The sequence below is a fragment of the Moschus berezovskii genome, chromosome 15, assembly GCF_049115385.1.
Source record: "Moschus berezovskii isolate FMDL1 chromosome 15, NW_MosBer_1.0, whole genome shotgun sequence".
NCBI lineage: Eukaryota > Metazoa > Chordata > Mammalia > Artiodactyla > Moschidae > Moschus > Moschus berezovskii.
The window spans coordinates 7,826,349-7,844,643 of record NC_142474.1 but is presented as its reverse complement, the minus strand read 5'-3'; the positions used below and the strand labels follow the sequence as shown (position 1 = coordinate 7,844,643).

At 45.7% G+C, this 18,295-nt stretch overlaps 1 protein-coding gene across 20 annotated transcripts in view; it reads right to left on the bottom strand.

Moving 5' to 3' along the window:
* ZMYND8 (zinc finger MYND-type containing 8) overlaps nt 1–18,295 on the bottom strand; it is a 119,888-nt gene that overhangs the window by 41,561 nt on the left and 60,032 nt on the right. For all 20 annotated transcript variants that reach the window (XM_055438395.2, XM_055438430.2, XM_088843700.1 and 17 more), the window contains 3 exons: nt 18,187–18,264; nt 16,675–16,790; nt 12,308–12,789 (listed from right to left, as the gene is read on the bottom strand). In XM_055438395.2, coding sequence (XP_055294370.1) covers nt 12,308–12,789; nt 16,675–16,790; nt 18,187–18,264 — 676 coding nt within the window. The remainder of the gene's footprint in view (nt 1–12,307; nt 12,790–16,674; nt 16,791–18,186; nt 18,265–18,295) is intronic.

The window sequence follows — 18,295 nt, the reverse complement described above, 5'->3', positions numbered from 1 at the left end:
CATTTCCAAATACGGTGAGGAGGCCAGAATGAGATAAGCAAATACATGCCAACTGGTGCTTAGCATGTGCTCAATAAACATTTGACATTATCTTGAGAATTTAAATTGTTTAAAAATATAAACTATAATCAGTTTTACTGGAAGGATTAAATGCCCTGCCCCAGCACCTGGCAGACAACATCCTCTCAAATGATGACCCTGATTCCCACTTGTTCTCTTAACTGCAGGCACTCTAACAAGCAGAAATGCTTGTCACACAAAGTAAGAATAAAGAAAGATAAAGGCATTTCAAAAGATGTAAGTAGTGCCAACAAAATCTTCAGCATTAGAACTTTTAAATTATTATTATTCATTCATGTACGTTCTGTTTCCAAAAGAGATGAGCAGTGGCTGAAAACACCAGGGAGTGTGTTCTCTCCACAAAGATTAAAGCGAGGGCCTTTTTAGTAGTATTCCCTTAAGTAAACGAGGGAGCAGTGAGGTCTCAAGAGAGGGTCTTAACACACTCCAGAAGTTCTGCTTCTGGCTGCAGGCAACTCCGACAAGGAACTCTAACCCCAAAGGGTAGCAGGAACCAAAAGCCTGCGAAAGTGTGGGGTCACACGGAGAACTCAAGCAAGTAGAGTCCATATTTCCCTTCCTAACAGATCAAGTTACAAAAGTAAGAAGCAGCAGCCGGCAGGCAGTCTAGCAGAGCCCTCCCCAACTGAGGGCCTGTTGCAGGGAATTTACCAAGAACACGGGGAGAGTCGTTAGTTTTATAATTGTGTGTGTGTGTGTGTGTGTGTATATATATATTCCGGAGAAGGCAATAGCACCCCACTCCAGTACTCTTGCCTGGAGAATCCCAGGGATGGGGGAACCTCATTGGCTGCTGTCTATGGGGTTGCACAGAGTCGTATACTACTGAAATGTGCAGCAGCATATATATATTCACGGAGTTAATAATTGGAAATATGAGCCTTTAATTTCACAAAGTTTCCTTTGTTAATAAAACTTAAGTATTGAAGGTTTAAGAAACATGTCTAAACCATGCCGCACCCAACCCTTCAGCAAGGCCTCTGCACACCACTTCGAAAATATAGCCAAATCTCCCCATTTGGGAGATTTATCTTATCTCCACCCCCATCTCCAGGGCTATCACCCTAGTCCCTGAATTCTGAACAGGTGTAATGTGGGCCCCAAAAACAGATATTAGGGGCTGAAAAAAATCTTACTCTTTATGTATATAAAGCCCATTCACAGTATATATATAAAGCCCATTAATGGGACATATAATGCTTTCAAATTTCATGAGGGTCCACTCTTAGATATAGAGCCCAAAGAACTGAAAACTTATACTCAAACAACGCCTCAAGGCAGCCCTATTCAGCCCAAAGATGGAAACAACCCAAACATCCATCAACAGACAGACAAGCCATGGTGCAAAAGAATGAAGTTTGGATGTGAGGTGCAATGTGAGTGACCTTGGAAACAGCACATGAAGTGAGAGGAGACAGACACAAAGCCAAGTTTTACAGGATTTCACTAAAATGAAATACCCGGAATGGGCACATTCACACAAACAGAACGCAGCCTGGTGGCTGGCGGGGGTGGCTGAGAGAGGGATGGGGCAGGGGAGGCGGAGGGATGAGGAGGGGTGGCTCGGGAGATACAGGATTTGATTCTGCAGTGACAGAGAAGTTCTGGATCGAGGTAACAGCAGTGAATGCACAATATCACACAAGATTGTGACTGCACTAAATGCCGCTGAATCGTTAGCTTTGAAATGATCAATATTCTCTTATGTGATTCTCACCTCCACTTAAAAAATTCACGGGAAGACAATTAGGAAGAAAGTGTCAAGAAAGGCTCCTTAGAGGGTGATAATCAATGGGAAGAAAAAAAGGTTGGGAAACACTGCCCTTACCTACCATTTCCACAGAGACCCTGGAAAAGGTTCCCACTGGTCCCCCAACTGCCTGCCACAGCACCCCTCTCCTGGGGCATCTCCAGCTAGCAGCTGCGAGGCACCTAAAACGAGGAAAGGGAACAACCAGGGACGTCCTGCCAGCCAGCATAGAAGCCAACGACATCTCCTCGTCTTTTTCTGGAATCTCCAGCCATGTGGCCTCTTGTGCTTAGCCCTTCCAAGATCAAGTCTGCTCCTACCTCAAACCTTTACACTTGGAATTTCCCATGAAAGACACCCTCCCCGCGACCCACCACTCCCACTCAGATCATACTGGCTGGCAGTCCTCTACATTTGGGTCCAACACCACCTCCTTGACGCCCTCCCTGCTGGCCCCATCTGAGGTGGCCCCAGCGCCCCTTCTGCCTTGAGAATACCAGCTCCATAGGCACTGGCTCCTTGCTGGCCTCGGACACTGCCAGTCACCTGAGTCGATATGCGAGATGATTAACTGAAGAATCAGGTCTCCATTTCTCTTCTCGTGACTGTGGTCACAAGAAGCAATAAAGAGATGATGATGACAATCAAAATGAAACCTCTGCCATACTAAGGTGCCAATGGACACTGTCTCCTCGGTACTCTGCAGCTACTGAAGGCGTTCTGAGTGATTAAGCACCCAAGGAAGAAACATGGATAAGCAGCCCACAGAAAAAGTACAAAAGCTCGAGAAGCACATTTAGAGAGAGACTCGAGTTGGATACAGATAAACGTAAACTCAGTCCACTCTAAAGGAGATCAGTCCTGGGTGTTCACTGGAAGGACTGATGCTAAAGCTGAAGCCCCAGTACTTTGGCCACCTCACGCAACGAGTTGACTCACTGGAAAAGACTCTGATGCTGGGAGGGATTGGGAGCAGGAGGAGACGGGGACGACAGAGGATGAGATGTCATCCGACTCGATGGACATGAGTTTGAGTGAACTCCGGGAGTTGGTGATAGACAGGGAGGCCTGGCATGCTGCGATTCATGGGGTCGCAAAGAGTCGGACACGACTGAGCAACTGAACTGAACTGAACTGAAACTCAGCTAAAGGGGCACAGAGATAAATAGATACAGTCTGTCCATTTATAGGCTCTATCCTACAGCCTTTGCATCTGCATGGTACACTTGATACAAAAAATAACACCTTGGGCCTTCCCTGGTGGTCCAGGGACTCTGTGTTCCCAAAGCAGGGGGCCTGGGTTTGATCCCTGGTCAGCCTACTAGAATGGCAACCCACTCCAGTGTCCTTGCCTGGAGAATCCCAGGGACGGGGGAGCCTGGTGAGCTTCCGTCTATGGGGTCACACAGAGTCGGACACGACTGAAGTGACTTAGCAGCAGCAGCAGCAGCAGCCTACTAGATCCTACATGCCTCAACTAAGGGTTCGCATATGGCAATTAAAAAAAAAAAAAAAACCCGCATGCCACATCAAAGACTGAAGATCTAGCGTGCTGCAACTAAAACCTGATGCAGTCAAATAAATAAATATTTTAAAAAATGAAAATGAAACATACAGGGCATACAGGGAATTTCCTGGCAGCCCAGTGGTGAAGACTCTGCATTTTCATTGCCAAGGGCCTGGGTTGGACCACAAGTCACACAGTACAGTCAAAAAAGAAAAAGAGAGAGGTAAAATCAAGTGTACAGGAATGACCCCATATGTGTAAATACTTTCCAAAAGCAGTCCCACATCCTTAAATGAATGCATATTTTTTTTTTTTCCTAGCAGAACATCCTACAGCCATAGAAACTTTGGAGAAAAACTGGAGCCCAAAATTCAAGGATTACAAAAAAAAAAAAAAAAAACCTTTAGCTTTTCTTGTATACTTTTCTCAACTGCTCTAATATTGCCTGGGTTTCATTTTGTTGTTTTAATTCTAACCATGTGTGTTTAGTCGTTTCATCATTTTTTTTTTTAAGTCAACTAGAGGCATTTAGATTATGGACCATTTTGCTCTTTTAAAAATGCTTTTACTATGGTTTTGTTGTGGGGGGAAGCATTAAAATGGGTGTAAAAATATATTTGTTAATATAAAAAATGTAATGAAGTGAGAGGAATTCTGTATGATTCCAGTAACAGTCAATAGATATATTCTTGAAGACTTTTATTCATGACCATCTAGAGAAACATGTAAAATACTAAGCTGGCCAAAACATCTTCAGCACTGGGGGTTAGAAAGTGAGCAAGGACTCTCTCTCTTCCTCTCTCTCTCTATATATTTATATATAGTTGACATTAAGAAAACAAGTTGATGTATCTGTTTAAAACGTCTGCATTTGTATGATTGCATAAAATCTACCTACTATTGATAATGAGAACTGTTGTTGATGTTTAGTCACTAAGTTGTATCTAACTCTTTTCAACCCCATGGACTGTAGCCCTCCAGAGTCCTCTGTCCATGGCATTTCCCAGGCAAAGGATACTGAAGTGGGTTGCCATTTCCTTCTCCAGGGGATCTTCCCGACCCAGGGATCAAACCTGTGTCTCCTGCATTGGCAGGCAGATTCTTTACCACTGATCCACCAGAGAAGCCCAATAGTAAGTGCATGCAAATAAAATTATGTTAAAGACACAATGCCAAGTTGAAAGAAGCAAAAAGTTCAGTATGATCCCATTCTATCACACACAAAAATAATTTTTATTATTGTCATGATCAACATGATTATACGCATTAAAAATCTGAAGGACCACCCAATTCTTAGCAGCTGTCACCTCTCAGGATGGAATAATGGACTATTTATTCTACAATGTTAAAATGTCAAAGGAATATTTTATATTCAAGGGGAAATGATGAAATATAAATATTGAAGAGACTCAAACCTTTCAAAGTTTTATCAGTGCTGAAAATCAAAAGCATGGTACCTAAACCTATGATTCCTGATGAGGACTGGAGAGATGACCATGCCCCTCCCACAGGGGATGTGTGACAATGTCTGGAGAGGTTCTGACCAGGGTAACAGTGGGCAGGGGTGTGGACTGGCATCAAATGGGTGGAGGTCAGGGATGCTGCAGGGCACAGGACAGCCCACCACACAGAACCATCCGGCCCAAAATGTCAGTAGTGCTGGGGTTGAAAAACCCTGTTTTAAATCACTCTAGACATTTTCAAAAGCAGAAAGACATTTGGAAATGCTCGTTTCAATTACGCCTTCAAATGGATGCCAATCCTTTTATAAAGCCATAAATCTTGCCCAAAGGAAGACCTAATTGCCTTTGAAGTCACAAATAATTTAATCAGATAATCTACTTTGATGTACAATTCACGAGTGCCGGCTAAAACACATCATTTATTATCTACATTTACAAAACCCCCGGCCTGTGCTAAGTGCCCTTTTGAGTACATGAAACACAAGTTGTAGAATTAAATTAGAAAAAAGGGGCCCTTTCCTCCCACGCACCCCAGCACTCTGGGTGGGGCAGCCAGCGGAGGAGTTAATGATTCATGCTTCAGCTCCTCTACTTACAGAACCTTGGACGCAACCTATACATTCAAAGGGCTGCTGGCATCTTGCACCACTCTTGGTGGCTTGTACAAAGGAGACCTACATAGCACAGAATCACTGCATGGTCTAGTACAGGACAGAAGCACTGTTCTGAATGGTTATTTAGTAACATGGAAACGTAGTCAGAACAGTTTCATTTTTCTCAGTTCACCTTTCGTCGCTCTGTCATGTCCCAGTCGTTGGGGTCCCATGGGCTATGGCTCGCCAGGCTCCTCTGTCCGTTGAATTTTCCAGGCAAGAATACCAGAGTGGGCAGTCATTCCCTTCTCCAGGGGATTTTTCCAACCCAGGGATCGAACTAGGGTACCCTACATTGCAGACAGATTCTTTACCATCTGAGCTACCAGGGGAGCCCATTCAGAATACAAGGTTAAGTTAAATAGGTCTACACTAAACAGGTGGTCCACGAAGCAAATAGTTCACAGATGCATCTGATGCAGCCTATATGCAGATGACACCACCCTTATGGCAGAAAGTGAAGAGGAACTAAGAAGCCTCTTGATGAAAGTGAAAGAGGAGAGTGAAAAGGTCGGCTTGAAGCTCAACATTCAGAAAACGAAGATCATGGCATCTGGTCCCATCACTCCATGGGAAATAGATGGAAAAACAGTGGAAACAGTGTCAGACTTTATTTTTTGGGGCTCCAAAATCACTGCAGCCATGAAATTAAAAGACGCTTACTCCTTGGAAGGAAAGTTATGACCAACCTAGATAGCATATTAAAAAGCAGAGACATTACTTTGCCAACAAAGGTCCATCTAGTCAAGGCTATGGTTTTTCCCGTGGTCATGTATGGATGTGAGAGTTGGACTGTGAAGAAAGCTGATCGCCAAAGAATTGATGCTTTTGAACTGTGGTGCTGGAGAAGACTCTTGAGAGTCCCCTGGACTACAAGCAGATCCAACCAGTCCATTCTAAAGGAGATCAATCCTGGGTGTTCATTGGAAGGACTGATGCTAAAGCTGAAACTCCAATACTTTGGCCACCTCATGCGACGAGTTGACTCACTGGAAAAGACTCTGATGCTGGCAGGGGTTGGGGGCGGGAGGAAACGGGGACGACAGAGAATGAGACGGCTGGATGGCATCAACGACTCGATGGACATGAGTTTGAGTGAATTCCGGGAGTTGGTGATGGACAGGGAGGCCTGGCGTGCTGTGATTCATGGGGTCGCAAGAGTTGGACACGACTGAGCGACTGAACTGAACTGATAGTTTTTTTCATTTGTCTTGGTTTGTAAGATCCCACAGCATGGGCGATCTTAGTATCCCAACAATGATTGAACCATGCCCCCTGTATTGGGAGAGCAGAGTCTTAAATCACTAGACCACCAGGGAAGTCCCTTTGCGCTATTTTTAAAAATTGGAGATAATGTGTAAAAGCTGGGGTAGGCTGCATTTTAAAAAATATTTGGGATTTCTCTTGAACAACCAAAAATATGGCAACACTGAGTCGACCTTCCCACTTGGCTAGAACCAGCAAGGGGAGAGGGCCACCAGTGACTTTAAAAGAGCACAGGTCTCTAGCTGGTAAAGAACCCGCCTGCCATGTGGGAGACCTGGGTTCGATCCCTGGGTTGGGAAGATTCCCTGGAGAAGGGAAAGGCTCCCCACTCCAGTGTTCTGGCCTGGAGAGTTCCATGGACTGTATAGTCCAGGGGGTCGCAAAGAGCAGGACACGACTGAGCGACTTTCACTAACTCAGCACACACATACAGGAAGAGTCAGTACTGCTTTGAGAAGCGTTCCAGACAAGAACACCCATGAGTGCTTAAACGGTCGAGAAGACAAGCAGATTGCTGTTTCAATTCAGTCCCTATCACTTCCAATCCTTGCTTATTTCTGTATCTGCACGATACAAGACTGCAGTACTTGTTTTCAACTTGGTATATGAAGACAACTTGTTTTCAACGTAGCATATGATGTGTGAACCAACATAGAAAAAAGCTCAGGACGGGGAATTCCCTGGAAGTCCAGTGCTTAGGACTCCTCATGTTCACTGCCAAGGTTCGATCCCTGGTCAAGGAACTAGGATCCAACACACTGTGTGGTGCAGACAAAAAAGAAGTTTGGGAAACAATCTCTAAGGGCTGACTGTGGAAGGTGGGATTATCCCTGACTTTAGTTTTTGTAACTAACCATTGCTTTATGACAAATACGTACTGATTTCACGGGGCAAAGAGTATAAGGGTATACGAAACCGTCTTCCTTTCTCCCTGAAGTAACCCATATGGAGCTGCAAGACCAAAGGACCACCATTAGCCCAGAGCTGGTGAAAGCCAGGCCCCAGGATTCTTACCCTGCTGCTGCTATTAAGTCACTTCAGTTGTGTCCGACTCTGTGTGACCCCATAGACAGAAGCCCACCAGGCTCCCCCATCCCTGGGATTCTCCAGGCAAGAACACTGGAGTGGGTTGCCATTTCCTTCTCCAACGTGTGAAAGTGAAAAGTGAAAGTGAAGTCGCTCAGTCGTGTCCGACCCTTAGCGACCCCACGGACTACAGTCTACCAGGCTCCTCCATCCATGGGATTTTCTAGGCAATAGTACTGGAGTGGCTTGCCATTGCCTTCTCCGGATTCTTATCCTAACACATATTAATTGTAATTTTATATGCATAATTGCAATATGCATATAAAATGCAACAGGATCCTGCAAGCAAAATACTGGCAAGGCATCAATTCTGGCCAGGAGGTCTAGACAGAGGAAGCAGACAAAGCATGAAGAATATAAACTACTCTGACCCTTAACATGACAAGATTCCAGGAGTGAACAGCTTCTGGCTGACCGAAGTGCTCCCCAAAGACTAAAACCAGCCCTGAGGATTACAGACACATGATTCTGAGCTCCTCAATGCCCTAAACAAAAGGAGGGTTTCTAAACTCTCATGAAATTTTTATCTAATAATTTATTTCAATGTGTACTTTTATGCTGCAGGCTACAAATCTTTCCCTACTGAAACTAACAAGGTTTTGCAATCCTATGACAAGCTGGTATTTTAATACAATCTTAAATAAAACACGGTTTTGTCTCACTTATATTCTCAATGATTGTGGTGGCATTTCAGTAAATATCCCATGTTTCCTTCCACTAAATGTTATTATCACTGCCAACAGCAGAGGGCAGTGGCATGCAGAGTAAAGAAAGCCAGTCTCAGAATCTGGCTATGGAACGCACCCATTCTTCTCAGGGACCTCAACTTGCCTTCTGTAAAAGGAGGAGAGTGACTCAGAGTTTCTCTTAGTTAGCACCACACATTGGCAAACCAACCCATGCTGCCTGCAAGCTAAGAATGGTACTGTTCTTGTTGTTTCGTCACTAAGTCGTGTCCAACTCTTTTGACCCCATGGACTGTAGCTCTCCAGGCTCCTCTGCCCACGGGACTTCCCAGACAAGAATGGAGTGGGTTGCCATTTCCTTCTCCAGGGGATCTGCCTGACCCAGGAATTGAACCTGCATCTCCTGCACTGCAGGCAGATTCATTACCACTGAGTCACTTGGGAAGCCAAGAAGGGTATTTATCATTTTTAAGTGGTTTAGGGAAGAAAAAAAGGATTCATAGCTCCCAAAAACATAACAATCATATGGAATTCAAATTTCAGTGTCACAGTCACATACTGCCTATGGCTGTTTTAGTAACACAAACAAGGTGTTGAATAATTGCAGAGTTGTGACAAGAGACCTACAAAGCCTAAAATATTTACCATCTGGCTCCAGAAAGCGGACAGTTTCTAAGACTAAAAAGATTTTTTAATAAATACCTTCTCTTCCTACACTACTCATTGACTGCCTAACTGCTGCTGCTGCTAAGTCACTTCAGTCGTATCCGACTCTTTGTGACCCCATAGGCGGAAGCCCACCAGGCTCCCCCGTCCCTGGGATTCTCCAGGCAAGAACACTGGAGTGGGTTGCCATTTCCTTCTCCAATGTGTGAAAGTGAAAAGTGAAAGTGAAGTCGCTCAGTCGTGTCCGACCCTTAGCGACCCCACGGACTGCAGCCTACCAGGCTCCTCCATCCATGGGATTTTCCAGGCAAGAGTACTGGAGTGGCTTGCCATTGCCTTCTCCGGACTGCCTAACTAATGATCAGCAAAATAACCCAGACACATACTAGCAAGCAGATTATGTTTCGGGAAACAGATTTTAAATTCTACTGAAATGGGGCATCTGCGAACCCACTACTTCAAAAGTCACTCAAATAATGAGGAACTTTGTCAGGAATTCTGGCATCATTTCAATCTCTGCCCCTCTTGAGGGACGAGAGAAGCTTAATTAAACCCATTACATGTTCCTCATACTCCTCTGAAACTGTTTCAGAAATATGGTGTCGAAACATCCACAGTGGTTCACGGACCAACATGTTTTACTTTACAAGCTATGTGCTAATTTCATGTACATTAGCAAAAAAAAAAAAGCAATTTAAACACATGAGCTTGTGGATTTTATTTAGCTTCACATGAAGCTAAATTGAGGATCTAATATTTAAGAATGTAATAAAACAGGTGATAGTACACGATAGCAAAAAAAAAAAAAAATCATGGTGATGAAAAGTTCAGGCAACAGTATTTCATGGGCTTGCTGCCCATTAAAACACTTTCTCAACATTAGGATTTCAATAGGAACTCAGACGCTGAGAAGCTTGTGTGATTATACACCATATGTTGTTGGCTTAAATGAAATCATGTCATGGAATAAAAGTAAGCCTTTAAGGACCCTGGTCAGAAGCAAGGGGGCAAAGGGCAAGTGTTTTTCTGAAGCTATGTCAACAGAAGTTATGTCATCCCAGAACAAAGCTCTGAAACTCAACCTTGAGTCCATCAACCACGTGTCTGGATCAGAACTGAGGAAGAGACTGCAGCCTTTACCCTGAAGAATCAAAAGCCGTTGGTGATTAACTCTGCTCCACCTAGAGCCACTCAGAGAGCAGCTACAGCAGTAATTGAAAATAAGCAGCCACCCAGAAAGAAGCCACAGCGTGAACCAAAGTGAGTGGAAATCTTTTGAGTTCACCATTGACTAAGGCTTCATCATTTTATCTTCTGGGGATACTGATGTTCTCTTAACTGATGCCTGCTCCTCTTTCTTTTTGGGGGGGAGAGGGGGGTTTTCTGGGAGCGGGGGGGCATGCAGCTTGTGGAATCTTAGTTCCCCAACCAAAGATCGAACCCAGGCCTCAGCAGTGAGACCTTGGAGTCCTAACCATTGGACCACCAGGAAATTCCTGATGCCTGCTCCCCAAAAAGTTCTATGTGAAGGAAAGAAGGGAAACAGGAAAGGAGGGAGGTAGGGAGAGGGGGTGATCTGAAAGGCTATCCAAGGGTACTGCTCTGGCCAGAAGTCTAAATACTGGTGGTCCAACCTGTGGATGTGCTTTATTCATTCTGGGAAATATCTTCAGACATTTTGAGCTGAACTTTCATAACTGGAGAGTCTACATAAAAAGGCAGATTCCCCATTTCTCTGTAAGAATGTTAAGACGTGAAAACCCTAAGCCCACATCTCTGGGCGGCAACCATGGGCTGAAACCCTTGAGAATGGGGCATGTGCCCTGAGGTTGAACAAGTCTCCTCTGCCCAGAGCCTGCAGGCTGCTGCATTCCTCATCACGTTTCATGTACAGCTTTATTTTTTTTACCTATGCCTCTCAAAGATAGAACAAGAAAGAACAAACAGTCAAGGCCATGTTTCAAGAAAAATGACAGTAAACCCATTTCCTTGTGGAAACCATTTCTCACAGGTTTTTTTTTTTTTTTAGTATTTATTTAGCTGCACCAGGTCTCAGCTGTGGCATGTGGGATCTAGTTCCCTGACCAGGGATCAAACCTGGGTCCCCTGAATTGGGAGCTCAGAGTTCCAGCCACTAGACCATCTGGGAAGCCCTCTCATAGGTTTTAACCTGCAACTGAATTATATCTGGATAGAAAAGAATTCAATTTAAGTCATCCTTGCTTTTGGTACACTCAGCCAGCACCCCTCCTTTGCAACACCTCTCCAGATCCGTATCGGCATGGGATGAGTGACTACCAGAATAAATAATAGAGCAGCCAACGTTTTTGTAGCACTTACTATCTTAGGTACTATTCTAAACCCCTTATGTATATCGGTTCATTAATCCTCACAAGAAACACTGAGGCAGGGCCTATCATTATGGCTGCGTTACAGGAGAGGAAACCAAGGCATGGGAGGATCAGGCACCGTGCCTAAAGCCACAGAGCTAGTGAATGGCAGAGCTGGGACCTGATCCGAGACCAGCATCCCCCTCCTTCACCTCTGCCACAGCAGCCAGGCTGCAAGATGCAACAAGACTGTTAACCTGAGCGGGGCGTGGGGAGGAGTGGACTGGGACCATTCAAGGAGTGGGAGTGCTCTGCTGTCTCTGGGGAGAGAATATTCCTGTTTCCCTTACATGTTTCTCGAATATTTGAGCCTTCAGTAATGTGAGTATCTGGTTTTGACAGAAAAATACTGTTTCCATTAAAATAAAATTCTTGAGAAAGAAAAAAACGATTACAGGAAATCGTGATTCATCTCCGAGGCATTTGAGCCGAACTCTGAAGGATTTCTGGCCACCTCTGCCCACTTCTAGGAATGACCTCCAGCTGGCCTTTGGGGAACGCTTTTCTCATTTGTGGAACCGTGCTGGAGTCCACGGGGTCGCAAAGAGGCAGACATGACGCGACTGAACAAGGATAGCAAGAATCCCAATGGGTTTACTCACTTAAAATTTAAAATCGGCTCCACTGGGATGAGATCCCCCCACCCAGCTCCCTCTGACTCTCTGATGCTCACCAGGTAGGCAGGGCCAGACAGGTGTCGCCCGGATGAAAACCCCTGTGTCCCAGGGACCCCCGGCACCCTCTCTCCCTGGGGCTGACCTGCGCTCTTGTCCAGGAAGTCCATGGACTCTTCACTGGCGCTGAAGTGGCTGGAAGTGGCCTTCTTCTCAGCGTCCTGCTCCACATCAGAGCCTGTGTGCACGGAGGAGTTTGTGCTCATGGGGGAGCGCGGCATGTCGGACAAGGAGATCCTGCGGCCTGCACCCCCGCTCAGCATTGGCTTGCTCATCAGGATCTTGGGCGATGCCGTCATGTCAAAGCTGAGCTTGACCTTCTCCTGCTTGTCCATCTTGGCGGCACCAGCGCCAGGGTTGGAGGGGTCGAGCAGCATTTGGTACTGGCTGTTGGGCGTGTAGGGTGTCCTGAATGGAGAGTAATTAAAAACCCCGAACTTCCGCCGGATGTTCTCCACATAAACCTCCATCTCTTGCATTGCACTGTTGAAGATGCTTTTAGTCTTTTTCACAGAAAAAGGAATTTCTTTAGACATGAGGTAGCAATTATTTATTGGAACCCAGGCCCTGGGAGCACAAAAGAGAAAGGGAGTTTAAATCAGCCTTGGTCGTTTCCAAGATTCTTAAGTTTTCTTTTTTTTTTTACAAATTTGATTGTGCAAGAACACTTAAGTTGAGATCTGCCCTCTTAACAAATGCACCCTCTTAACAAGTGTATCATACATTACTGCTGTGTCGACGGAAAAACGGCACAGCCGAAAAGTTGAGAATTATGTTTTATTTGGCAGACAAAACTGAGGACGTTAGCCCAGGATGCAGCCTCTCAGATCACGCTGAGAGACTGCCCCAAAGAGGCAAGGGAGGAGGCACGATATACAGGAGTGTTTTTGCAACAAAGACCAGGTAGCCAGAACTTCAAAAGATTCCTGTTAAAGAAAACCACATCTCGCGTTAAGGAATTCAGCATTTTTCTCAGTCTGGGAAGATGCAAGAGTTTGGGTTCACCGAAATCTTTCCTCTGACATGCACCTTAGCTCTCTCATCCTGAGTCCCCTCGGGGTGCACCGCTGCGGGGTGGCTGCAATGGCCGAGCGCTTGGCAGCTGGGTACCCATTTGTCTCCATCCTAAGCTACCTCAGGGTTCATCATCCGGGTGTCTCTACTGGCTTGGTGGCAGTAACATCCTGCGCTTACTGACAGAGCAGGCAACATTCTTTCATCAACAGCTAGCTGCAGGTATATGCTGGTACTGCAGCTCTCCAAAGCTTACTCATGTTGTTTAACTGAAACTTTGTATCCTTTAATCTGCAGTCTCCCTTTTTCCTCAGCCCCTGGCAACCACCACTCTACTCGGATTCTATGAACCCGACTATCTCAGATACCTCCTACAAATGGAACCATGCAGCATTCGTGGAACTGGCTTATTCCACTTTGCCCAAAGTCCTTCCAGTACAGCCGCGATGCTTCATCTTTCTTAAGGCAGAACAGTATTCCACTGTATTGTGGAGACCACATTTTCTTTATCCATTCATCCCTCGATGGTCATTTAGGCTGTTTCCAAAACGGTGTTTTTTTCTTTTTTTCCTTAACGCAAACGAAAGTATCCTGGTGGAATTACCAAGATTCTTAAATACATATTCCATTTGTTTTTAAATGACTTGGTTTGAATGGTTAATTGACAATCCACTTAACAGGCATGTTCTGTCATAAGGACTGAATGTGAACAAGACACTCAGCTACATTAAAAGGCTCAGTAGCTTAGTCAGTTTAATCCATTAAAAAAATAATAAATCCCCTTTGCCTCTGGGTTGGTAGAGAGTAAGAAAACAGTCTGGATCCTAGACCACACCTCCGAGAAGATAATTATTCCCCAAATCTCACTCTCACGCACTCAGACATAAGGAGGTTTCTATTCTCTTTTAAAACTGAGATTCTCCACGGGACTAGAAGGAAAGGTTAGAAAACCACAACCCTAAAAGGGGTGCATAGTTCTGAATGTGAGATAATTCACATGGAAAAAATGGGAAAAGAGCCTATTAGCCTTGGGGTAAGAGCCCTTCAACTCTTGATTCAGGCTAGTTCTGTCTTCCTACCATCAACCCTCACATCCTAGCGTGCTCTGCAGAAATCCACTAGAACGTGAGCTATTTTCTGGAATCAGTCACCCAAGCAAAGGCAGGAGGAGATGGAAACAAAACCACATGCTCTGGGGAAGGCAGAGTGGATGTAAGAGCATCCGGGGTGTGCCTTTGCGATACCTGACACCCCTCAACCGAGCGTGTAGATGGCAATCTGGTAGGAATAAGCGTCTCCAAGGAGACCTCAGGGATTTCACAGACCATAAACTCGGTCAGGTACAAAGCCATGGGGAGCAACGTGGACTTAGTGGGGAGAACGGGTGGGAAACTCACACCCAGTCTAATGCAAGGACCCCCTATACTCAGGTGCCATCAAAGTGCCTTGGGAATTTGGACCCAACACCAAGTCTTCCAAAATTTTAAAGTAGAAAATACAAACATTTTATCTTCTGTTTTACTCAAAAGTTAAGAGCATCTCCTTCCTATTTTTTAAGAGAAAACCACCAGGGAGAAACAAAGCCTGGCCATGGGGCAGAGTCCAGGGAACAGGCTGGCTCACAGCTCTTGGTGATGCTCAGTCACGATACATATGAACACGGAACCCCCAAAATACCCACCCCCGCCCTCAGAGTGCTGGAAACCACCCGCTTCTCATCCGCTCCCACTCACTGCTGTCATTCTGCAGAGGCCGGAGGAACCAAAGGTGCAGCCAGGCAGAACGAGGGCTGGGCAGGAGCCAGATGCCCCCAGGCCAGCGTCTGCGGGGCCTCCGGAGCTTTCAGCCGAGTGGGCAGGAGTCGGGACCAAAACGGGGCTCTGAGGAGCAGCGGGGAGCTCCAGGCGGCCCCGACAGCTGACGCCCCTTCGCTGGGCCAGCCTCCGCTCTGTCGGTGAGGTGGAGGATGAGCCCCTACCTGGAGGGATGCTGGGGAAAGACGCACCTGACCAGTACCCTGCACCCCCAGGAGCTGACCAGCCACAGTCACTGGGATTGCACCCTCTCCCACTTTTGTCTGGCATTGCTGCCCTAAGTTCCATGAAGTTATTTTACAAATGATTTCAGAAAAGGGTTTCCTTTTTCTTAAAGGAGACCCAGGAACTATTGAAAGGGACATCCTATTTGCTTACTGACAGGAAGCCTCTAGGAGGCTATGTCTTGAGAGGAACACAGTCACACAGCTGAGCTACTTTCCAGTTCTGGGCCTCAGTTTTCCTATCAATGAAATGGGGATAAAAGCACCTTCTATTGAAAAAAGCACTTAAAACAATGTCAGCTGCCACAGTAGCATTCACTTGGCCTGGCACACGGCACACACTGAAAACATGTTTTTTTGAATGAACGAACGAATAAGGGAATTTCAGAAAGCTTCCCAACAAAACACGATCAAGATCAAAATATAATACTTGCCATGAAACCCAGAACCATCTCCGCTAATTTCCATCTTGTCTCCTATCAATGCACTGCACGGATTCCTGGTAAGTGACTTTGCAGATTACTTTGAAATTCGTCTTTCTTTTTCCCCCAAGATGACAAGCAAAATTTCACAAGAAGCAATTATTTCAGATTCTGCAGTTGTTTCAAATGATAAACTGCATTTTCTGTATGTTCTGTGGGTGGGTATAATTTTCAAAATATGTCTTTTAAATATACAAACACTTTCCCAGCCTGCCTGCTAGGGGGAGGGGGAGGGGGGGTCCCTCATTTAATCACAACATAACTTGCTGAAAGAGAGCCAGAGATATTAACCGCCACTCATCTCCGTCTGCCTGTTGTTCTGAAGCGGGGGGGTGGGGGCTGAGCTCTGCAGAGAGCCGCTATTAGCTAGAGTAATTCACATCTAGCTAGAATAACTCGCATCGCTGGGAGGGGCAAGGGGGAGGGCAGGAAGGCTAGGAGGGAGGGCTCCTACCTGTCAAAACAGCAACCCCTTCTAATTTCCCATTTTAGCTCCACAGAAAAAGGAACAGGAGGGGACTACCCCACACGACGATGGGAGATTCATTTACCAGCAATCTGGGGAAATGCTTCTGATCCCTGAAAGCATTATTTTGAAAAGCAATTTGTGCGGTGATTTAATTTACTGCAGGGGGGAAAAAAGAACAGCAGAGCTTAAAACAGCCGTGGAACCAATGCCCATGCGGCTGCATCCACAAAATCACGAAAGCAAGATCCTTTCCAACCTACCTGAAAAAACCAGAAGCCGGTGCACAATCAGGCTTAACACAGCCCAGGCCATATTTCTAAAGTACAAGATCATCGGTGGGTATCACGACGATCAAATAATAGCCGTGCCCCCCGCCCCTTCCTGCATTCATTGGCAGGATCAGAGGCTCACTCGGAGCTGCGTGTCTGAAGCCCATGTTTAACTCCCACCTGTCGTGTTGTCCAAAGAAACGGGCATCCACCTGCCCATCTTTATCTCTCAGAGCTTTCGCAGGCCAGAATGGAAACCCCTTCAGTTTTGCCCAAACCAAAGGATGTGGATTGCTCTAGGAAAAAGAAAAACAAAATCCTGCATTTGTACGTATTCGACAGCAAGACCCATACATAAAGCTCAGTAGGTGAGGTTCAGGCAAGGGAGTGGTGAGACAGGCCACCAAACGAAAGAGGAAAGTTTCAAGCAGGGTCTGTCTCCCCAAGCAGCAGTCCCCAGATGCGTGGCCAGTAAGCCTGGGCAAGGCTGGGAGCTAAATGCGGAACCTGAGAAGAAGTAAGCGCTGACAAGTCCAGCGTTGAATCCTGGCTGTGCCACTACCACCGGGATGGCAGTGGGCAGGAGACTGACCCTTTCTGGGCAACACGGGGACAGTGATACCTACACTCTCCATTAAGTTGGAGGGTTAAATGCACATGACATCCAGCACAGAATAACAGGCAGCACTAGGCACCTTTATTCTTCACCAAGTGCTATTCAGAGCTTTAACTATTCAGATACTCATCTCCAAAGGCAGGAAAAGCTATCAACTATGCTTTGACTCTCAACTCTAATGACAAGTCTTGCTGCCCAATCCCCTCCACCTGCACTCCCATACTCCCAGCCCACCCCAAAACACACCTCTCTCTGCAAAGCACCAGTTTGGGAAATGTAGATCCCTGCAGGCAACAAGGGTGACGTTCTCTCCCTACCCCCAACCCATCCTCAAGAACCATGGTTTCGCATGTAAAACAGACAGCTAGTGGGAAGACGCGATATAGCACAGGGGAGCTCAACCTGTTGTTGAGTGACAACCTAGAGGCGTGGGAAGGGGTGGGAGGTGGGAGGGAGGTTCAAGAGCGAGGAGACACGTGTGCCTGTGACTGACTCACTGTGGTGGAGGGCAGAAACCAACACAGCAATTATCTTCCAATTAAAAAGATTTTTTTAAAAAAAGGGAAATCCAGACAACCCTGTATTTTCCTGCCCTTTCCTGAGCTCTGACTATGTCAGTGTGATTAAATCGTTGATCAAATCTTAAAGAAAGGGGAAAAAAAAAAGAACCATGGTTTGGCAAGATCATGGAGTTAATCCTAGAAGGGATTTCCAAACCTCTTAAAATAGACCCCAGATGATTTGCAAGTAATAGACTCATTTACCACTGCTGGCTCACCATCTGCATGAGGTTGGTATGTCTTTCCTCTGATGAGCTTTTCTTTTACTCTGCATCCTGCTGTTTTCAAGGACTAACAGACCCCCCCCCCACAGTCAATCATGATGCTTTGAACTTTTAGCGAAAGAGGTTTATCCCACCTGGATTACTCCCTTTCTGACTATAACTGTATCAGCAAGAAAATTATCTAAAAACATCATCCAAAGTTTCATCCAGTCAGCCACCTGGAGAAAGCCATCCTGGGTCATCAAAGGCAGAGAGTTCAGAAAACAAAGATAGAAAAGGAAACCCAACTTACACAAGGCTCACAAAACCAGTTATCTCGTTTTTGGCAGGCAGCTAGATAACACTCTGGACAAACTTCAATTTCATTCATCTGTAAAGCAAAAAGGTGTTAGAATGTGTCA